At 42.2% G+C, this 23043-nt stretch overlaps 1 protein-coding gene across 1 annotated transcript in view; it reads left to right on the top strand.

Moving 5' to 3' along the window:
* CFAP61 (cilia and flagella associated protein 61) overlaps window positions 1–23043 on the top strand; it is a 253462-nt gene that overhangs the window by 101500 nt on the left and 128919 nt on the right. The window contains exons 14-17 of the mRNA XM_068565240.1: window positions 4120–4246; window positions 8626–8703; window positions 10854–11060; window positions 13931–14065. Coding sequence (XP_068421341.1) covers window positions 4120–4246; window positions 8626–8703; window positions 10854–11060; window positions 13931–14065 — 547 coding nt within the window. The remainder of the gene's footprint in view (window positions 1–4119; window positions 4247–8625; window positions 8704–10853; window positions 11061–13930; window positions 14066–23043) is intronic.

Genomic DNA, 23043 nt, shown 5'->3' with positions numbered 1-23043 from the left:
GACCCTGGGCGAGGACGGCCACCACCCTGCTCTGATTAGACTCCAGGGGCACACGCCTGACCCCGATCCCCCCCATGCCCGTGTCCAGGACCCCAGTGAGGGTGGAGCGGGATGGCTCAACATGGGGCTCCCCGATGCAACCCAGTCGTCACCCCTGGCAGAGGGTGGCAGCAGTCACAGGGCAGGGATGGGGAGGTGCCAGGGGCAAGGTACAGATGGGGGAGAAACCATCACGGGTGCTGGTGCGAGGTGGGTACCACGTGTGAACCAAGGCTCCAAGCCCCGGACGTGCTCCACTGTCCTACTTGACTTCACGTAAAAACACGAAATCAAAAATAAAATTATTAAGAATTTTGAGACTCATGAAGCCCACCTGGGTTCAGTGTAATTTTTTTAACTTCTTAACATACTTTGAAAACTGGGGGAAGAATTTGGCTTTATGTACAATGTAAATATGACATAAAGCATGGTGCTGAACATTTTAAATTAAATGAATTTAAAGTGTGACATTGTGTTGTCTGGTTAATGGGTATAATCAGTGATTTTTTTTAACCTTATTCTTTGTACTTTTTAAATTTTTATTATAAAATTATTTTTTAATTTTATTTTTTTAAATTGGAGTATAATTGCTTTACAATGTTGTGTTAGTTTCTACTGTACAATGAAGTGAATCAGCTATGTGTATACCTATATCCCCTCCCTACTGGACCTCCCTCCCACCCCACCATCCCATCTGCACCAGTCCCGCCAGGCCCCAATTGTCTCAGAACAACCCATCTAGGTTGTCACAGAGCACCAAGCTGAGCTCCCTGCACTGTACAGCAGGTTCCCACTAACTATCTATTTTACACATGGTAGTGTATTTATGTCAAACCTAATCTCCCAATTCGTCCCCACGACCCCGCTTCCCCCACTGTGTCCACATGTCCGTTCTCTACGTCTACGTCTGTATTCCTGCCCTACAAATAGGTTCATCTGTACGATTTTTCTAGATTCCACATATATGTGTTAATATACAAGATTTGTTTTTCTCTTTCTGGCTTACTTCACTCTGTATGACCGTCTCTAGGTCTATCCACATCTCTACAAATCACCCAATTTCTTTCCTTTTTATGGCTGAGTAATACTCCATTGTATATATGTACCACATCTTCTTTATCCATTCATCTATCATTGGACATTTAGGTTGTTTCATGTCCTGGCTATTGTAAATAGTGCTGCAATGAACATTGGGGTACATGTCTCCTTTTGAATTATGGTTTTCTTAGGGTATATGTCCAGTAGTGGGATTGCTGGGTCATATGGTAGCTCTATTTTTAGATTTTTAAGGAACCTCCACACTGTTCTCCATAGTGGCTGTACCTATTTACATTCCCACCAACAGCGCAAAAGGGTTCCCTGTTCTCCACACCCTCTCCAGCATTTATTGTTTGTAGATTTTTTGATGATGGCCATTCTGACCGGTGTGAGGTGATACCTCATGGTAGTTTTGATTTGCATTTCTCTAATAACTAAGTGATGTTGAGCATCTTTTCATGTGCCTCTTGGCCATCTGTATGTCTTCTTTGGTGAAATGTCTATTTAGGTCTTCTGCCCATTTATTAATTGGGTTTGTTTTTTTGATACTGAGCTCCATGAGCTGTTTGTATATTTTGGAGATTAATCCTTTGTTTGTTGCTTCATTTGAAAATATTTTCTCCTATTCTGACGGTTGTCTTTTCATCTTGTTTATGGTTTCCTTTGCTGTGCAAAGCTTTTAAGTTTAATTAGGTGCCACTTGTTTATTTTTGTTTTTATTTTCATTACTCTAGGAGGTGGGTCAAAAAAGATCTCGCTGTAATTTATGTCAAAGAGTGTTTTTCCTATGTTTTCCTCTAAGAGTTTTATAGTGTCTGGTCTTACATTTAGGTCTTTAATCCATTTGGAGTTTATTTTTGTGTATGGTGTTAGGTAGCATTCTAATTTCATTCTTATACATGTAGCTGTCCAGTTTTCCCAGCACTACTTATTGAAGAGGCTGTCTTTTCTCCATTGTATGTTCTTGCCTCCTTAGTCATAAATTCAGTGACCATATGTGCATGGATTTATCTCTGGGCTTTCTATACCATACCATTGATCTATATTTCTGTTTTTGTGCCAGTACCATACTGCCTTGATTACTGTAGCTTTGTAGTACAGTTTAAAGTTGGGAAGCCTGATTCCTCCAGCTCAGTTTTTCTTTCTCAAGACTGCTTTGGCTATTTGGGGTCTTTTGTGTTTCCATACAAATTGTAAAATTTTTTGTTCTAATTCTGTGAAGAATACCATTGGTAGTTTAATAGGGATTGCATTGAATCTGTAGATTGCTATGGGTAGTATAGTCATTTTCACAATATTGATTCTTCCAATCCAAGAATATGGCATATTTCTCCATCTGTTTATGTCATCTTAGATCTCTTTCGTCAGTGTTTTATAGTTTTCTGAGTACAAGTCTTTTGCCTCCTTAGGTAGGTTATTCCTAGGTATTTTATTCTTTTTTTTTTTTGCAGTGGTAAATGGGATTGTTTCCTTAATTTCTCTTTCTGATTTTTCACTCTTAGTGTGTAGGAATGCAAGAGATTTCTGTGCATTAACTTTGTATCCCACAACCTTACCAAATTTCGTTGATTAGTTCTAGTAGTTTTATAATGGCATCTTTAGGATTTTCTATGTATAGTATCATGTCATCTGCAAACAGTGACAGTTTTTCTTCTTCTTTTCCGATTTGTATTCCTTTTATTTCTTTTTCTTCTCTGATTTCTGTGGCTAGGACTTCCAAAACTATGTTGAATAAGAGTGGCAAGAGTTGACATCCTTGTCCTGTTCCTGATCTTAGTGGAAATGCTTTCAGTTTTTCACCATTGAGTATGATGTTTGCTGTGGGTTTGTCATATATGGCCTTTATTATGTTGAGGTAGATTCCCTCTATGCCCATTTTCTGGAGAGTTTTTATCATAAGTGGGTGTTGTATTTTGTCAAAAGCTTTTTCCTTGTCTATTTAGATGATCATATGGTTTTATTCCTTAATTTGATAATATGATGTATCATGTTGATTGATTTGCATATATTGAAGAATTGTTGCGTTCCTGGGATAAATCCTACTTGATCATGGTGTATGATCCTTTTAATGTGTTGTTGGATTCTGTTTGCTAGTATTCTGTTCACAGTTTTTGCATCTATATTCATCAGTGATATTGACCTGTAATTTTCTTTTTTTGTGATATCTTTGTCTGGTTTTGGTATCAGGGTGATGGTGGCTTTGTAGAACAAATTTGGGAGTGTTCCTCCCTCTGCAATTTTTGGGAAGAATTTGGGAAGGATAGGTGTTAGCTCTTCTCTAAATGTTTGATAGAATTTGCCTGTGAAGCCATCTGGTCCTGGGCTTTTGTTTGTTGGAAGATTTTTAATCACAGTTTCAATTTCATTAGTTGTGATAGGTCGGCTTATATTTTCTAATTCTCCCTGGTTCAGTCTTGGAAAATTGTACCTTTCCAAGAAGTTGTCCATTTCTTCCAGTGTGTCCATTTTATTGGCATATAGTCGTTTGTAGTAGTCTCTTATAATCCTTTGTATCTCTGCGGTGTCAGTTGTGATTTCTCCTTTTTCATTTATAATTTTATTGATTTGAGTCCTCTCCCTTTTTTTCTTGATGAGTGTGGCTAAAGGTTTATCAATTTTGTTTATCTTCTCAAAGAACAAACTTTTAGTTTTATTGATATTTGCTATTGTTTTCTTCATTTCTATTTCACTTATTTCTGCTCTGATCTTTATGATTTCCTTCCTTCTGCTGACTTTGGGTTTTCTTTGTTCTTCTTTCTCTTTTTTTAATTTTAATTTTTAAATTATTTTTAAATTTTTAAAAGTTGAAGTATAGTTGATTTACAATGTTTGCAGTTTTTTAAATGTGTGTTTTCCAGGTTTTCTAGAATGAAGAATTACTTTTGTAGTTAATCAAACCCCAATGTTATACAAAAAATATTTTACCAGATATTATTTTATATAAGTGTGATCTGTTACAATTCTGTCTCCATTTGGGTGGAGGAGGGAATACATATTTTAGTACTTTAACCTGAAAAAGAAAATGTGTCTCTCCTTACCCAGGACCATTAAAATAAGATTAGCCACTCTCTCGGATACTCCTGGTGTTGAAAATCTCGTCAGCACCCTCATGCTGAATAAAAGCATATTGGAAGATTTACAGCAATACAACGAGGCTCGCAGGGATCCTGTAAGTACCTGCTATGACCAGACTGGCTTCTTTTCCTCATTTTTTGGGACCACTGTGACGCACGTACATTCAACCCCGATGTTTCCTCGGGCCTAGTTGGAGAATCGTGTGGTGGGGAGCGGCGGAGGTGGGGTTGGAAGGTGGGAGGGAGAAGAAAAGAACAAGGAAACTGAGGTTTAAGGAAGTGGGGCTGTTCTTCTCACTAGTGGCCCTATGAGGGCTGATCAGATGCCCTAAATTCTTATCACAGGGCTAGAAAATTTGAACTCGATCTAGACAAATATAACAAAATTAGATTTCAGTGCTTGGAACAGGCAAATCTGACCAAGGTTAGTGGATCCTTGGGGTGCCTGGTGCCCATCCCAGCAGCACCCCATTTTGCCCTTCTGGGTGATGGGTCTGTCCATACCCTTGAGGATGCTGGCTGCATCCTCAAGGATTGGATTGGCTCAGAAGATCCTGTATGACCAATGCTGGGTTCTCTTTCTAGTACAGTAACTGTACTGTACTTTTGCCATTGCAGAGGGCAAGCTAGCAGTGGTCCTTACATCATCGCTGCTTTCTTAAGGACCAGGCCAGTTAACTTCACCAGACATGGAACAATGCATGTAGCTAGGGAAATGCTTAATTACTTTTTGATGAATTTTATTAAAAATTTTTTTTCACTGAAGCATAACCAGTAAAAAGTTTGATGGCTTTCACAGTTTGAATACGTCACATAATGAGCACCTGTTTCAGGAAACAGACTGAGCCCAGCCCACTGGAAGTCCCTTTCAAGCTCTCATTTAGTCACTCTTCCCCCAGTTAGTACCACCTTGACTTCTAAGATCATAGATGCCTGGCTTTTGAGCTTTATTTAAAGGGATCATACAGTGTGTTTTCTGACATCTAGCCTCTTTTGCTCAGCAATGATTGTGAGAGTCATCCACATTGTGCTGTAAAGTATTGATACTTCATTGCATGAATATACCTCAATGTATTTCTTCATTCCACCTCTGGGGTCATCTGGCGAGTTCCCAGTTATGGGCTCTTTTGGATAAACCTCTCAGTTAATTTTAAGCTCTTCAAGAGGGAGACAACAAACACTAAACGTGGTGAGATGTTTAATATTTATAAAGGCATTGAATTAAAGTAAAACTTCCCTCCAGCACATGTTCTTTTTTTGTTTTGGTTTGTCTTGGTCTCTTTGTTTCTTTTTTTGTTTGTTCCTTCCCTCCTGGCTCGCTGACACAGGGGTCTCCAAGACACACACAGGGAGTAAGAAATTATTTTCCTTTTCCGCTGAATTGATATTCAGCGGAAAGGCAATGGTGGGCAAAACCTCAGGGACCTCAATGTGGATCAAGGCAGTGTCACCAAACTTCCCAGTGGTCTTCGAGTTTGCTGCGATGCTCTCACAGCAACAACAGGAACAGAAAACCCACAATGGGATGTCACTGTGCACCAGGAGAATGGCTAAAACAAAGAAGAGTGACACCACTCAGGTCTGGCGAAGGTGCGGGGAAATTGGATCACTCCTGTGTTGCTGGTGGGAATGTGAAATGGTACCCCTGCTCTGGAGAACATTTTGGCTGTTTCTTAAAAAACAAAAAAAATGCAACAATCATCTCTGAGCATTTATCGCAGAGAAATGAAGACCTGGTCACAAATGTTCATAGCAGCTGGAATCAGCCCAGATGTCCTCCAACAGGGGAATGGGTAGGGTGAGCCGTGGCAACTCCATGCAATGGAATAGTGCGCAGCAGTGCAAAGGGATGCACCGGTTTTTTTTGTTTGTTTGTTTAAGTATAGTTGATTTATAATGTTGTGTTAGTTTCAGGTACAGCAAAGTGATTCAGATAAATATATGTGTACCTATACAGTAAGTCCTTGTTGTTTATATATTTTATATATAGTAAGTAATGTGTATCTGTTAATCCCAAACTCTTAATTTATCCCTCCCTCCCCTTTCCCCTTTGGTAACCATAAGATTGTTTTCTATGTCTGTGAGTCTGTTTCTGTTTTGTAAATAAGTTCATTTGTATCATTTTTTTTAGATTCCACAAATAAGCGATATCATATGGTATTTGTCTTTCTCTGATTTATTTCACTTACTATGGTCATCTCTAGGTCCATCCATGTTGCTGCAAATGGCAAAATTTCATTCTCTTTATGGCTGAGTAATATTCCATTGTATATATGTACCACATCTTCTTTATCCATTCATCTGTTGGTGGACATTTAGATTGCTTCCATGTCCTGGCTATTGTCAACAGTGCTGCTATGAACATTGGGGTGAATGTATCTTTTCAAATTAGAGTTTTCTTCTTTTCTGGATATATGCCCAGTAGTGGGATTGCTGGATCATATGGTAGTTCTACTTTTAGTTTTTTAGGGACCCTCCGTACTATTCAGGAATGCACTGTTGATTCATACATCAGCTTGGGTGGATGTCCAGAGAATTAGGCTAAATGAAAAAATAAGCCAGTCCCTAGAGGTTGCATACTGTATGATTTCACTTATATGACATTTTTGAAATGACAACATTTTAGAACTGGAGAACAGATCGTTTGTTGCCAGGGTTAAGGATGGAAGTGGGGCAGGAGGCAGATGGGTGTGGTGTAATAGGCAACCCAAGAGATCCTTGTGTTGGAACTGTTCAGTATCTTGACTGCAGTGGCGGACATATGAACCTACACAGGGGATACAATTGCATAAATCTTAATACACACACACACACACACACACACGCACGCGCGCGCGAAATGGCATCAATGTGGGCTCCCTGCTTGTCATATGATACTAGTGTTTTGCAAAGGTTACCATTATGGGATACTGGGCAAAGTGTAGAAGGAATCTCTCTGTATTGTTTTTTACAACTGCTGGTGAATCTGCAACTACCTCCATAGACATTTTAATTAAAATTTAAAAAAAAGGGAAAGCCAGTTTCCCTTGAAGCTGTAAACATTAACTTACTAAGTCTTAGCCCTTGAGTACATGTATTTGCAGTATTCTGTGTAGCAAAATGAGACATGCGCACACCGCTCTTGGCTGCAGACTGAAGTATGTTAGTTGTTTCAAGAAAAACGTTTCTGCAGTTGTTTGAATTGCAGGCTGAAGCAGCACCGTTGTCACAGAACAGCTGGCAGACAAAATATGGTAATTCAGTCCTGGGGAGTTGGCAGACTTTTTCTTAAAAATGAATGAGGTGAGAGTGTCACTCCAAGGAAACAACTGACAGCATGTGTTCCCTCATGACAAAGTCCACTCTTTCAAGAAAAAATTAGACTTTTAGAAAGTCAGTATCTGCCATCATGAGCTTGACAGCTTCCCAAAACTTAAAAAACCTTTTTCTGATGAGACTGGTGGTGATATTACCAAATGCAATGTTTTGATATTTTGTAATGAAATAGGTCAACACTTGGAAAATCTGCATAAGCTTGGTGAATCAGTATTTTCCAGATAGACAGTACATGATGTTACAAAATCATGCATGGGTAAAAGATTCAAAGTGCAAAAGAAACCAATAAATTTTAATGTAGTAGGGTATGCAAAGTTCACTGACGTGGTTTCAGAGCCACATTGCAACTTATCTTTAAAACACTACTTACTACAGGTTGAGTTTTGGTGGCGCATCAAAGGAGAATATCCATAGTTATCTGAAAATATTATTCAAATACTTCTCCCTTTTCCAACTACGTATCTTTGTGAAGACAGATTTTTTTTTGCATATATTTCAACCAAAATAACATGTTACAACAGATTGAATACAATACAGAAGTAGGTGTGAGAATCCAGCCGTCTTCCATTAAGCCAGATATTCAAGAGATTTGCAAAAATATGAAACAATGCTACTCTTCTCTCTAAATATTTTTATCAAACGAAAACATGTGCTTTAATTAATAAATTCAACAAAAATTAATAAAAGAATTCAAAATTTTCTGTTTTAATTTCTAATAGAGAAAATAGTGGTAGACATTACATACGTGAACCAAAGCTCTTTAGCATCCTCAGGACGCAGGGGGCCTGGGATGACAGTGTTTGAGAACCACTGATGTCACGCTAAAGAAAACAGATTCCCAGTCAAAGGAATGTGGTTTGAATCAATAGATCCATCCTGTACCAGCTGGAGATCTTGGCAAGGCAGCCTCCCAAGCCTTATTTTCTCGTAAATGAAGTAGAGATATAATGGTAATACTTACCTCAGAGGGTTGGAGTGAGGGTTAGATGCATACAAAGAAGGCATTTAACCTATTACCTGGCCCAGAGGTAAGTGGTGATAGGATGGTGGCTTTATCATTGTCGTTATGTGATCACGGTTGAAACCCTTTATTGACAGCTTACGGAAACACTAATAGCAATATTTTTTAGGGTCTTAAAATATCTGCTTCTCTTGTCAGGATGGAACACCACTGCAGGCATTTGTAGCCGAAGTTGCAGAACAAGTAGTTGGCATTGCAGTGATCAGAGATGAAATGGTAAATTGTGAAGTGGATACTACTTCCCTTGATCGTGCCTTTCCCTCTCGTGAATTAGCACACAATGCCTCTTTTGAAGTTTCATTTTTACTTATTTAGGATGAATGTCTCCTTTTCTGAAGGCTGTAGATCTGCTTGCATCCCACTGGGCAGCCTTTCAAATCTCCATTTTTTTTTCAGTTCAAAATGTTTAAAATATTACAAAGAATACATGAAAATATTCACCATCTAAAAATTCAAATAACCCTCCATCACCAAAAAAAAGTCCCAGCTCCCTCCCCAAAGGATTACCACTATTAAGAGTTAGGGATTTGTCCCTTCCAACATTCTTCCTTGCACTTATTTTCATGCATCGTGTGTGTGTGTGCGTGCGTGTGTGTGTTAAGTGGACATCTAATTTTATTTTGTCCCAGTGCATAGCCAATTATTCCAAAGTATTTATTACTGAGTAGTCCATTCTTTCCCTACTGATTTAAAATGCTGCCTTTATATTATTAAATTTCCATGTGTCTGTGTCTACTTTTGCTCTCTATTCTGTTCCACGGATTTATTTGTTGATATCTGTTGCACTGTCACGTGCTTTGGTATCTGGTAGGGAAGTCTTCTCTTATTTATATTTTTTGCCTAAAATTTCTTGATTAAACTTGGGTATTTTCTTTTCCAGATAAACCTTGTAATACTATGAATTTATTTGTGCCTATGTAGATTTTACAGAACAATTTAGGCAGAACTGATAATTATAATATTGAGACTCCCCTTCTGGGAACATGGCTTCTGAAAGATACCCTTTATCATGTTAAGGAACTTCTCTCCTATTTCTAGTTTACTAAAAGTTTTTGTTACGCATGGGTGTTGAATTTTATTAAATGTGTTTCGGCATTTATTGAGATGTTCGTATGACTTTATTTCTCTAATGTGTTCAAACTGTCCTTGTTCTTAGATTCATTTCTCTTTTGATTCAATATATCTTTAAGAATTCTTGGAGAGTGGGTGGAAGAGGGTAGGGTCTCTGAGTCCACACACATATACAAGTTTTCATCTGTCCTCACACTTGAACACTCATTCAGCTGTGAATAGAATTCTTATGCAAATTATTTCTCATCAGAGTGTTGATGTTTTTACTCTCATCATCTTCCAGTACCCAATGTTACAGATAAAATACAGTCTGATGTAAATAAATGTATGTATGTTTGCTTTCTCTCTTGAGAATTAGTTTTTCCCTTTTATTCCAAAAATTCTTACGAAGTATCTTATGCCTCTTTTGAGCTTGGGAACATCTTTCTTCTATGATTTCATTAATGATTTCTTCCCTTTCATTTTCTCTATTCTCCTCGTCTTAAATTCCTTTTTGGATGGAAGTGACCCTTCACTGTCTCTTACCTTTCTTCTTGTACTTTTTAATCTCTTGTACTTCTTACTCTTCATTCTAAGAGTTGTCCTTGATTTTATCTTCCAGATTCCTAATTTATTGTTCAGCCACGTCTAGTCTATTACCCAGGCCTTCTATTGGAATTTTAATTTCAGAGTTCATGTGTTTAACTTCCAGGTCTCTTCCGTGTTCTCTTATTGTTCCTTTTTTGTAGGAGCTTGTTTGTTATGTTTTATGTGAGATCCTTTTTTGGTATCTCTGAGGACACTGAGTAGAATTTTTTTAAAATTCTCCTCCGTTTGCTGGATAACCTCTGTTTCCTCTGGAGTGAGCTGTATGTTTCTCTAACTGGTCTTTTGCATTTGCCAGTTTTCCCCAAAAGTCTCTCCATGTCATGAATGAGAGATTATCAGTGTGGATGGTTGGCATGGGCTCTTTGACGGTTGTGTATATCTGCTTCTCCATTGCATTGCTCTGGCCACTGGGAGGCTGTCCATGAGCAGGGACTCAAGGCTCTCCAGGTTTTTAGCACGGCTGTGAGGAACAAATTCCAAAGCTCTGAGCCACCCTCCAGAAGTAAGCCATCAAAGCAAGTGACTTTCAGGAAACGTAAGTTTTAGCTTTTAAAAAATTAACAATGAAAATGAAATAGTAAATAATAGGAGGGAAAAACTCATCTCTCACTATTGTACCTAAAGTCATTTTTAAATGATGTTTCTCAGAAAGTGCATGCCGTTTGTTTAAAACCTTCTTAGATGTCCTTTCTCACCTCTTTTTTTAGGATATAGAGTACATACGATCCCACTACAATATTGAAGACTTCATATACTTTAGTCACCACCAGCGTGAAGAGCATGGCCACCTGTATCACTTTGCCCTGAACCCCATTTTTCAGCACTACACCAAGTTTTTTCTAAAGGAGATCCTCCGTTTAGGATATAAGTCCTGTCTCTACTACCCTGTTTACCCGCGAACCAAGGAAGGCAAGGTAAAAGAATGTCTTAAGTCACTTTTCCAGCAGATCTGTGTCACGGTGTCATTTGTGTCGTGTGCCATATTTTATTTCTTCTTCACTCCATGTATTTTGATTATAACGTGGCTCTGAATTTCAAATGGCCATATTGAGTTTGGTCCTTTTCTTACACTACAGTGAAAACCCAGAAGGCTTTGAATTTCTGAAACCATCACAACCCATATAATTAGTAGAACAAATTGTTGGCTTTTCCATATCTACAAAGCAGACACTGAAAGCTATGGAAAAACACTCTAAGGGATGTGAAAATCAAATTATTTCTCATGTGAATTAGTGAATGCCAAAATGTCCTATGATGTTCTTCCAGCAAAGAGTGTTCTAGTAGTGAACCCATTGAATAAATTAGCTCAATCCTTAATACTGGTGTGCTATCACGGCATTGCAAAACAGCAGTATAACATGCCCATAAAAGTGATGGATAAAAAGTGGAGATACGTGTTGCTGATGTAATCTTTATGCAGTAGATACCTCTATGTCCGCATAATACTTGTACTTACATAGAGCAATACTTCTATAGCAAACACGTATCTACTGTGTATACATTATGTATATTGTACACAAATAGCAAGCTCTTGCTTCCTGCTTCTGTGTATCCTGCTTCAGTCTCCTTCATAGCACTTCTCACTCGCTCACATTCTGTCTTGTGCCGTAAAGCTGGAGCTGTTAGTCCTGTTCAGAGCTGCAGCCCTGTTACGTAGAAGAGTCCCACACACACTCACATGCGCTCACACATGCTCACACGCAGTGTCCTGCTTGCTCACAGGCAAGGGCTTCTTGGAGCTGGATCCCCAAGCAGTTCTTTCCTGCAAGATGGTCCCTCTGTCACTGACAGTGTTGATGCAGACTTGAGGGGTGTTGAGAACTGAACCCCCAGGTAGAAATTTCTACCCCCCTAGGTAGAAATTGTCCCATAAGATCCCATTCGTGACCAAAAACTTTCTTAGTCTCTGCCTAGAGTCTGACATTGTCACGTTTCTTCTTAGTTACCATGGTGAGCTAAGTGGGTTTTTTAAATGCTCTGAATTATTAAACTTAAAAACAATCTAAGGTATATGGGTACATACACATAACAGTAATTTTACCAATGTATCTTATTTGACAAATGCCTTTTGGGGAAAAACGGAAGGAATGGAGGAGAAAGAAGAAAAAACATGGAAAAGATAGGTAGCGAATGTAGAATATGCTCTAGTGATGATTTTTTTCCTATCAAAATGCAGCCCTACAGCAATGTGAATGCCCCAGATTTGAACCTGGGACATGGGAAGTTTAACAGTTTTGCCTTCAAATCCCGGTCCTGCACAATTTCTTTGTACTTCACATTTGGCCAAGTGCCAATTTGGTGACCTTTAAGGATGTGATATTACATTCTCAGTTTTTACTCCCAATGTTGCCTGCCTGTGCCCAGTTGGTAGAAAGTCCTTTTGCATGCATCCTAAAAAATGGTGACTTGAACTGAACTCATTGAGTGTTCACGTATTTCCCTCCATGGTGTGGAATTAGGACCATGTTACGCGCTATTGTATATATAACATAGAAACACACTTGGAAACAGATTTCCTCTCTGTCTGCACCTCTAGTTGATTTATACACGTACATTTAAATAAGTGCAAGAAGCAATACCAAATAGTACAGGTAAGAATCTCCAAATTCTGCTATAAATCCCCAGTTGACTGCAGTACAAGTGAGCTTTTGGCTGACATGATGAAGACGGTTTTCTCCATACCCTCCTGCGAGAATATGTACTGAGAGCTCTTCCAGGCTTGAAAACACAGCTTTGGCTAGAGATCCCTGGGTTCTGTTTTTCAGCGTGTAAAATCAGGCGGTGAAATTCAGTAGTGAAGGATTTTAGAAATCCCTTCCAGAAGCTCTTAGAAAGGCCTAGGGGCTATTTTCAGAACCACAAATAAGTCATGTGTAAACCACGTCATTTATTAAACTACAGCTACAGTTCCGTTTTACTTTCTTTGCTTTCCAGGTTAAATTCGGTAAATGTCTCATTAAAAATTTTTGGTTTGACAGTTCAACTCTTGAGGTTTACACAGTTGAAATACCCAAAGCTTAGGGGTTTCACCAAAACCCCTAAGATTTCATAAATGTGAAAGAAATAAAGATCACCATGTTCAGTTTTCTCTGCCAAGTCTAAAAATTGGATAAAATTAATATTTAAAGCATTCGCCTAAAACATGATTTATGGTAGCCCATTTCAGTAAGCATAAATCCAGCTCATAATTTAGTATTAATATAAAGCAGAGTAATCTGATCCAGCCCCCTTCCCCCTCCACTCCCCCACTCTCCGGTTTTATCCTTTTGTTTTAAAACACTTATCTGATCAACAAAGGTCCAGCTGCAGTAGCAGTGACTTTTCACAAACATGAGGATTTTCACATCTGCGCCCTATTGCCCCTCAGATGACATTTTTATCTATGTGCCTTCTTAAAGCAGCTTGTGTGAAACACGCAAAGGTTACCAGGACGCAGATAACACAGCTTAATGGGGTCAAATCGAGCTGATTCATGATCACTACAGAGAAGAATATCCTCCTGGGGAAAATACTTGTGCTGAAAAATCCCATAAACCAAACCACTCGTTTATCTGTCATTCCCACAGAGATAGTAATGCAATTACTCCCGTAATTATCTTCATTAGTGTCAGGCATTATCTACAATTCATTCCTCTGGTCGAAGAGTATGTTTGTTTATTTGCTGGTTTCCCCCCCTCTCCGGTTTGGCCGGGTTGGGAGTTTTGTATTTGTCGAGGCGCGCGCCGGCAAATGTGAGCGCGGCTCCCACGCCCTCCCCCCTAAAATTGAGGTCGCTGTCTCCCAGTTCCAGAGCTCCAGCGCCCACTCGCTGACGTCCGCCCTCCACTACTTGGTTCCCGTGCGGCCCCGACGACAGATTGTCTATCCCCTGGAAAAACTTGGCATCAACGCCCCATCAAAGGAGGTCTCCAAGGACGCGGTGGGTAGCCGGCGGCAGCAGGCGGGGCGCAGTGCCAGCGCGCGCTAGCGGGCGGGCGGGCGGGCGTGGCAGATGGGGCGGCGCTGCCTACGCGGAGCCGGAGCCCAACGGCTGCTCCTTCATCCCGGAGCCCAGGCTCCCTCCCAGCGGCCCCTGCCCTAGGGTGGTGCCTCCGCAGCGAGCCCGGAGCAGAGCGGGCGCCATGTGGTCCCTCGTGACGCGCCCCCGCCCCGCCACCGGGGACGCCGCCGCGGGCTGCTGCGTCTCAGTACCAGTGGCTTGGGGTTCACCTCCCAGCATCTTTCTGGGTTTAGCCCCCTTGCTCCAAAGCAGACTCCCCTTTCCTTCATGCTCTGCGTTCTCGGTTTGAGAACCTAGGTCTGGCTGCGTGAGGACGTTTGGGGCTGAGTCCTGTGCTAGGTTTGTTCACTCCTGGGGGAGTCCGCATGATGAACAGGACCGTCTCAGCTGTCCTGGGTGGCAGGGGCTTTGACCTTAGATTGCACAGCCCTGGGACACTCTTAGTACCAGAACAGGAAAAGGGACCAAACAGAACCTAGATTTCGCTTTCAGTGGAAGTGTGCGTGTAAACAACCATACACAGAGCCGTGTTCAGGAGCTTGGCTGGAAGCGTGACTTTGTCAGGCTGACTTACATGTAAGCTTGTACTGTATGCGCACACTTCCACTTAAATACGGTAGAAAAACACCCCTCAGTGGGCTGACACTTGTTCTTTGTGAGAGAGAAAAGAGGAAAGTGGAAAGTTTAAACTCTCCGAACGTTTAGCCAAGGAGCTAAAAATGGTGCTGGAAATGGTGCTCAAATCAACACCCCGGTTTTGCAGGACATGCGTCACCCCACGGTCCCAAGCTCCTGCTTTACATATGGCGGGTGGGTCCACCAAGACCCATCTTAGAGGCAGCTGCTTACTGTGACCCAGGCTGCTCTAAGTCCTATGTATAAAGTCCTAAGTCTTTATATTTGTAAAATAAAAAATAAATTTATATTTATTTTCTAAGTTCTAACTTTGTATTTGAGTAGAGACTAAAAACAAATAGCAATTCTTTTGCCCTCCCCAAATCTTCATTATGGAAAATGTGAAGCATGTACAAAAGTAGAGCAAGTTCTACAAAGCAGGGATTCTCCTTCTGTCTGTGCTGAGGGACCTCGTCTTCTTCTTTTTTTCATGTACAATCCCTCATAGACTGATAGTTTTGTGAAATGTGAATTCCTAGAAGAAGGAGATTAAAAACAGAGACCAAATTCAGGTCCTATTATTTTATCACTAGGTTTAACAGACACAGAATTACTCTGCCCACTTGCTCTAAAAGCTTCTGAAGGCAGATGGGCACGTGTTTCAGCCCACACGATGGGCTGCACAGAAACAGCTCCAACAGCGTTCAACTCTTGGCCAGTTTTGCGTCTTCTACGGCCCCACCCACTTCTCCTTCCTCCCTTATCATCTTGCAACAGATACATGTCATCACTTCATCCAAGACCACAGGTGTGTCCCTAGGTAGCAGGGCCCCAGCATCACACTCGAGAGAGGAAGGGGCCCCGGACAAATCTGCAGGACCGTGGGGTCGACCACCAGGGGGTCTGCTGGTGTGTGGAGATCCTGGGATTGGACTCCTTTGGAATGAGAGCCAAGAGAGCGCGTCGGGGTCAGGAAGGGTGGCCTCATCTATATCCGTCACTGAAACACAGCTTATATGACGTCCTGCTGATCCCAGGAGAAGCGGCCACAGGTACAAAGTACAGAGATGCAGCTTCTGTGTGAGAGGTGCTGCCCTCTTGCAGCCACTGCTGAGATGCCTTTGAGTTGGGATAGACCACGTGGCCAGGCCGAGAGAAGCCCTCACATGTCGGCGGCAGCCCGCGGCCCCAGCACCTTCAGCCGGTCCTCAGGGGGCGTGAGTGGTGTGGCTGGGCGGACGGGGAGCAGCACGGGGCTGCCACCTGCTATCAAGAGCCGTGTTCCTGCACCTCTGGAGCTTCCCCATCCTCACCCCACCCCCACCCCTGGGAATCTCCAGAACTGGATGACTTTGAGGTGAGCTGGAGCTCCTGGTGGGGAAAAAGCCAGAGAAAACATTTTGTTTCACTTAAAACAACCCTACCGGGACTTCCCTGGTGGCGCAGTGGTTGGGAGTCCACCTGCCAATGCAGGGGACGCAGGTTCGAGCCCTGGTCCGGGAGGATCCCGCATGCCGCGGAGCAGCTAGGCCCATGCACCACAACTACTGAGCCTGCGCTCTAGAGCCCCATGAGCCACAACTGCTGAGCCAGCGTGCCACAACTGCTGAGGCCCGTGCGCCCGGAGCCCGTGATCCGCAACGGGAAGGGCGTCCGTAGTGAGAGGCCCGTGCGCTGCACCGAAGAGTGACCCCCGCTCGCCGCAACTGGAGAAGGCCCGCGCACAACAGCGAAGACCCAGCGCGGCCACAAATAAATAGATTTGTACAAAATAAATAAATAAATAAAATAAAATAAAATAAAACAATCCTATCATGACTTCCCAGGTTGCTATGAGTTGAAATCATTGCTTACATTTAATAAGCTTTTCCATGGCCGTCTCTCTGTGCTGTGTCCCCACAGAGCCCCGGCTTATTTCAAGACATAGCAGAGGATGGATTTTGTTTAATTAATTAATTGATTGATTGATTGATTGATTGATTTTGGCTGCGCCAGGTCTTAGTTGTGGTACGCAGGATCTTTGTTGCGGCATGCATGTGGGATCTAGTTCCCCGACCACGGGTCAAACCCAGGCCCCCTGCATTGGGAGCACAGAGTCTTACCCACTGGACCACCAGAGAAGTCCCCAAGGATGGGTTTTTAAATCCCTGCTCCAGGAAGACAACCACTTACCAGGTGGGCGGGGCTGGTGCTCAGTATCCGACACTTTGTGCTGTGTTGTTTACTCTGTTTGGTGAATTCTGACTTTTTAAGAAGTACTTTACTGCTGCTTGTTATACTTATTCTTGAGAAGGGTTTAGTAAAGATTCAGATTTAGTAAACAAGGTTTAGTGAAAATGTTAGAAATCTTAAAGTTGGACCAGAGGATTATCGAGAGCATAATCCACATGGGATGAGCCTAGACGTTCAGACGTTAAAATACTACATTACATTATTTTAAATTTTAAAAAACATTGTAGGCGGATTTAATGTTTTAGGCTGATTATCTGAGTCAAGGTGAGCCAGATGGAAAATTTTTAGGAGGACTTTCTACAGTGTCCTAAGCACATTGATTTCTTAGCAGAGCAAATAGCATTGCAGCCATTGAAGTTGAGCGATTGTCTTACTAAATGAATCCCTCTTTGTCCCTTTAAGTTTTACACTCCCCTCTGCCCGGAGCTGCGAGCATCCCTCAGCGCCCTCACGTGTCCACACACTGCTCTCGCTGGGCACTGACCTTTCATACTTTTTATCCCATCTCAGACTGACCATCCGTTCCCTGGCTTTCACCTAGGAAGCCAGTCTTCAAGGGAACAGATCACTTCAGGCATGAGTAATGGGATAGAAAGCGTTTCATCTCGGTGGGTTGCCAATTTGACTCTGGCACAAGCCAGCAGAGATTGAAATTCATCTCTGGGTGGCAGGGTAGTGTGCTCCCCCCACCCCAAGGTCAGGAAGCTGCTGCCTGGTTTAGATGAGTCGGTGTCCCTGCCACCAAACTGTCCCTGTCATTCGTATCAATTGACAGTGTGCCCCGTGTCAGGTCACAAGAAAGGACCTGGAAAACATGTGAACGGTTTTCATCACACATCACAGAGGTAGGCCCGGAAGATTCATCATGTCGCCACAGTCAACCAGCAGAGATACGTGGATAAGAGAAGGTTTTTCCTAACCGTAATCCACGTGGCATGGACCGAGAAGATTCGTTTCTTAGCTTGAGTGGGCTGTCTTGACCTGTGCATTTGCGTTCTGAGAACTATTCTGATGGGAATTTTTAATGAAATGAATCAGTGTGGCCCACGTGCATGAGAACTATGATCAGGGAAGTACTCAGAATTTGGCTGAATGAACTGATGGCCATATTAATTAAAGACTGTGGACCAATTTGACCCACACTTAACTTTCGGCTGGTTCTTTGGGCAAGCTGGCTTGCTGTCCTTCCTGCCTCCCCGTAGGGATTCAAAGATGACCGTGACAGGGGCCCTGTCCTCGGGGAGGGTACAGCCCAGTGTCAGTATTAACGTGGGGCTGCTCAGGGCTGGTTAAACCAGGGATGGGAGAGGGCTGCATGGGTCCCCGAGAGTGAGAGCCAGACTCGGGAGGAACAGCCCTGCCGGGGTCAGACCTGTTCGCGGAATCCGTTGGGAGGGAATGTGTCTGGTCGGAGGCATGGTTTCCTTTCCAAGACTGGGGTTTTAAATGACTCTTACTTGCCATACTAAACACCAGAAAATCTGCTTTGAACTTAAAAAGCTCCTACCTTTGCTTCAGTATTAAGAGATGCTCCCCATCATCCACTTCAGTCACTTTGGTTCTCTGTGTTGATTTCTAGTATTCATAGAATTACCGTGTCAACTCACCTCTCCATTTTTTTTTTTTTTTTCAAAATTTTTTTGGACCAGATCAATCCATCATCTTTCAGATGACAGAATCATCTCAGGAATCAGACTTTCAGAGTGATCAACGCCTGTTATTTTTTTTGTGGTTGTTTATCGGTGACGGTCTGTTTAAATCTCAACTAATGAATTATTTGAAGCCTCCGTTTTCCCTTTGTCCTTCTACAAAAGAAAAATGACGGTTTGTTTAACCCCCCTTCTCGGAGCTAAGTGCTGGCCCGATTTTTCCTAGTGTGTGATCTCTCAGGAAGATGTCACGCTCTGGCATTCGGTTACCCTTTGAATCGCCCCTTTCATCTGGGCTGTTCTTCCCCAGTTCAGCTATAATTACCATCTGATGGACTGTTGCTGGATACTGTTTCACTTGTACATCTGCTGCCCTAGGAAATTGCATTATTCTCCCAGCACCTGCTAGATTTTCCCCAGCTTAATTGTTTCTCCAACCCCTTCCTTAAACTTGGAAACTTTCACTGCCCACGTTAGACTTTCCTTGGTTGTACTTGTGTGTGTGTGTGTGTGTGTGTGTTTAAATTAGCCCTTTAGAATCTCCTCGGTAGAAGTTTCTAAAAATGCAAACCCATATTCTTCAACATCATATATGCACTGAACATTATTAATGTGACCATGGTGATGATATTTTCCTGAAATGAAATTAACCCACTTTAAATCACCGCCATGAGTCCAGTTTGCTTTTTCAAGCCACTTCCCCGCCATTTCCTACAGTTACCCTACCTATGGGAAATGCATTTCCTCCTATTTATGATGAACCCTTTTCTCTGACATTCTTAGAATAATTTACATAAATTCCTTTGTGAGCTTTTTTTTTCAAACAAAGAATACAAGTTGTATGGTCATTTCTTTCCAATTCTTTGAATACTATCTAGTTTAGTATTGTACATAGTGTATATGTGTACATCAAAATGACTTATGAATCAGTGATTTATTCTCCTTGTTATCAAATTCCTCCCTCTTAGAAAGGTTACAGAGTAATAAACAACAACTACTACTACTCTTACTAACATGCTGTCGCTAAAGACTTCCCATTAAACGAGTTATCTCGTTTAATCCTCATATCAACACTTGTAAATAGTTACTGCTACTGTCGTCTTCAATGTACATAAAGAAAACAGGCTTGCAGGAGGGAGAGTAAGTGACTTGTCCAAAGGCGAATTCTTGACAGAGCTTCAAACCCAGGCAGTTGGATGCCAAAACTCATACCATTATATATGCTCTCTTATCTAAAAAGTTGAAGCAGTGATATCATGGCTTATTGTAGGAAAACCAAACCACAGAAAAGGAAGATGGCTTGACAGAGACCTTTTGGAATCTCCCAGATCTTTGGCACCAGCTACATAATCAAAAGGTGACCCACAGATAATTGGCTTTCCTCCCGAACAGCTGGATTTTCCTCCTGGCTGAGCCATCCAGCCTTGGGTTTGTTCCTGTGCCAGCCTGACCCTGGCTGGGCTGGGAGCAGACACAGGGGTCCAGGATAGAGCCCTGGGGTCAGTTTTTGGACAGCAGCTGATCCGGGCTATCTCCATGTCTCTCTTTGTTGTGTCAGCTCGTTGTTATAAACCTTTCGAAATTATAGTGGCAGCTGCTGGGAAAGGTGGAAAAAAATAATAACCCTGTATGTGGGTCACATTATCTGTTTTTCAAGATTCACTTCCATGCTATGTGTGGCTTCATGGTGTTGTTAGAAAACCCTCGAGTAAATGCCCAGGATGAGCGACTGAAGGTTTACTCAGGAGGTGAGGGGTGGATGGGGGTGCGCTGGCGGCGTGATGGACCCGCCTGGACACTGTTTAGAAATTGAGTTGCGGTAGAGTAGCAAAAGGAGGTCTCTAGGGTCCGATAAGAAATTGTGAAAAGTAAAGTTACTTCTTAACATCTCAGTATTATCAAAAATCAATACTATATCTTATCATCGTTTTCTAGGATAGATATTATAGGAGAGTTGATCTCTTTCTCTCTCCCCCCCCACCCGCCATCTTCCTCCATCTTCCCTCCCCCCCCTTAACAGCTTTATTGACGTATAATTCACCTACCATACAATTCACCCATTTAAATTGAACAATTTATTGGTTCTTAGCATATTCACAGAGTTGGGCAACAATCACCGTCTAATTTTAGAACATTTTTGTCACCCCTCCCCAAAAGAAACCCATTAGTAGTCACTCCCTATCCCCCCACCCCGAGCCCTAGGCAACTACTATTTTACTTTCTGTTTCTATGAATCTGCCTTCTCTGGGCATTTCATATAACTGAACTATACAATACATGGTATTTGTGACTGTCTTTTTTCATTGAGCATCTTTTCAAGGTTCAAGCAATTTGCAGTACGTATCAGTATTTGATTCCTTTGTTTTTGGCCGTGCTGCACGGCATGGGGGATCTTAGTTCCCCGACCAGAGATCGAGCGCATGGAAGCACAGAGTCTTAACCACCGGACCGCCGCCAGGGAAGTTCCCATTGATTCCTTTTTATTGCTGAATAATACTCTGTTGTGTGTACATACACCATTTTACTTGTCCATTCATCAGTTGATGGACATTTGAGTTGTTTCTACTGTTTGGCGACTATGAATAATGTTGCTGTGAACATTTGTGCACAAGTTTCTATGTGGATGTATGTTTTCATTTCTCTTGGGTATTATACCTAGGAGTAGAATTGCTTGGTCGTTTGGTAGCTCTAGGTTTAATATTTTGAGGAACTTCCAAACCATTTTCCCAAGTGATGCCACCATTTTGTACTCTCATTCTTAGATCAGGCTCAGCATCTCTGCTAGTAAGTGGTGAGGTGCTGGCCAACGCAAGGCCATGCATGAGCCGTGAACCTGACTGTTCCTTCAGTTTGAGGAGTGGAGCTTTCTCACCGCTTTGGGAGAGCACCATGCACACATTTGGCAGTACACCACCAATCTAAGCTTCAGTTCTTTGGAAAGCAGAGCTTTTTTCTAAAATAAAATCTCTCCTGCACTTATCTTCCCTGCCTCACCCTCTCTGGCCCATCAGCCTCCCAGGGGCCTGCACGAACGTTTCGGAGAGCTCCTGCGGCACAGGGAATACCCATCCAGACCCCAGGAGTGATGTGGAGGACTTTCTGTTTTTCACACCAGCATGTCCATCACTTCAGCCCACCTTTAATAATGTGATCGCTTTTAAAACAGCTACCAACAGAAAAAAAAAAAAAAAATTCTGAGGCTTTCTTAGATGCTGATGGGGTTCTCGCCACAACCCAGTAGGGGGAAAAATGCATTCTGTTCCCTGCAGAGCCAGGGTAATGAAGGCCGCGGAGGTCCAGAAGGGCCTCGGGATGCACCAGCTGCCGGCCGCAGAGCTCTGGACGCCACGGCCCAGCAAGGCTCCCGGGTGGACCCGAGCTACCAGGCAGGAGCTGGCCTTCGCAGCTAAGTGGCTTCTTCAGAATCCGCCTTCAGGGAGGAAAAGCACGCCCGCCAACAGGAAGCTTTGCTTTGTGTATTTTAAAGGAGCTGGGGATATAAAACGACAAAGGGGACAATTAGAGCTGCAGATGCCCACTAGGGAAGTTACATCTTTCCCTTTGATTAAAATAATATATGTGGTTACAAAAGCAGTGCATATTGATGGTAGAAATTTTAGGGGAAAAAAAAAGTAAAGAGAAAATGGATGAAACCTGCAATCTGCTATAGATTACCTTTCTTAATATTTTGGTGTTTTTACTTCTAGATTATTTTCTGTGAAAAAAAATACATGCAATTAAATACGGGGTCATACGCACATAGTGTTTTGAAACAAGCATTTTCACTTCCGATGGTGTGAACATCTTGCGTGTCACTGTGTATTCTAGAGCGTCGTTTGGGTGGCCTCCTTGTCCTCTGTGCCAGGCTCTGTGTTATGTGCCCACTTGCATTATCTTGCCACATTCTCAGAGAAGTTTATGTGTTATTTTCTCCATTTTGCAGTGGGGGAAACTGAGGTTAGGAGAGGTTTGGTTATGTAACTGAACATTAATCCAGCAGGACTTGTGGGAATAATCATGAGGCCCCTTGATCTCTGTCTCCCGTCAGTCACCCTGAGAATACGTCCCCCGTGGCCGGGTTTCCCATGCACCCGGACAGAGAGTGGGCAAGTCCTGTAACTTTTCTGGTCAGTTTTAGGTAGTTACAGTGGGTCACTCCAAATCACAAAACATGGTCTTAATTCCGTAAAACGTCCAGTTTTATTTTGTGTAATAATCAAAACTCAAACTCAGTTGTCATCTAAAGATTAGAGTCTGTCCTCCCCATATCCCCACTGAAGCCTGTAGCTGGGGAAGGAGGGCGGGGCCTCCTTGCTCTTTCTAACTCACTATGCTCTCTGCTTAGCATCTATTTAGCTTATTATTATTTAGCTTTTGGAAAGAAAGCCTGTTGGTTTCTTG

This window comes from Eschrichtius robustus, chromosome 16 (assembly GCF_028021215.1).
Source record: "Eschrichtius robustus isolate mEscRob2 chromosome 16, mEscRob2.pri, whole genome shotgun sequence".
NCBI classification, from domain to species: Eukaryota; Metazoa; Chordata; class Mammalia; order Artiodactyla; family Eschrichtiidae; genus Eschrichtius; species Eschrichtius robustus.
Note: the sequence above shows the minus strand (reverse complement) of the source record. Positions and strands in the feature narration are given on the sequence as shown.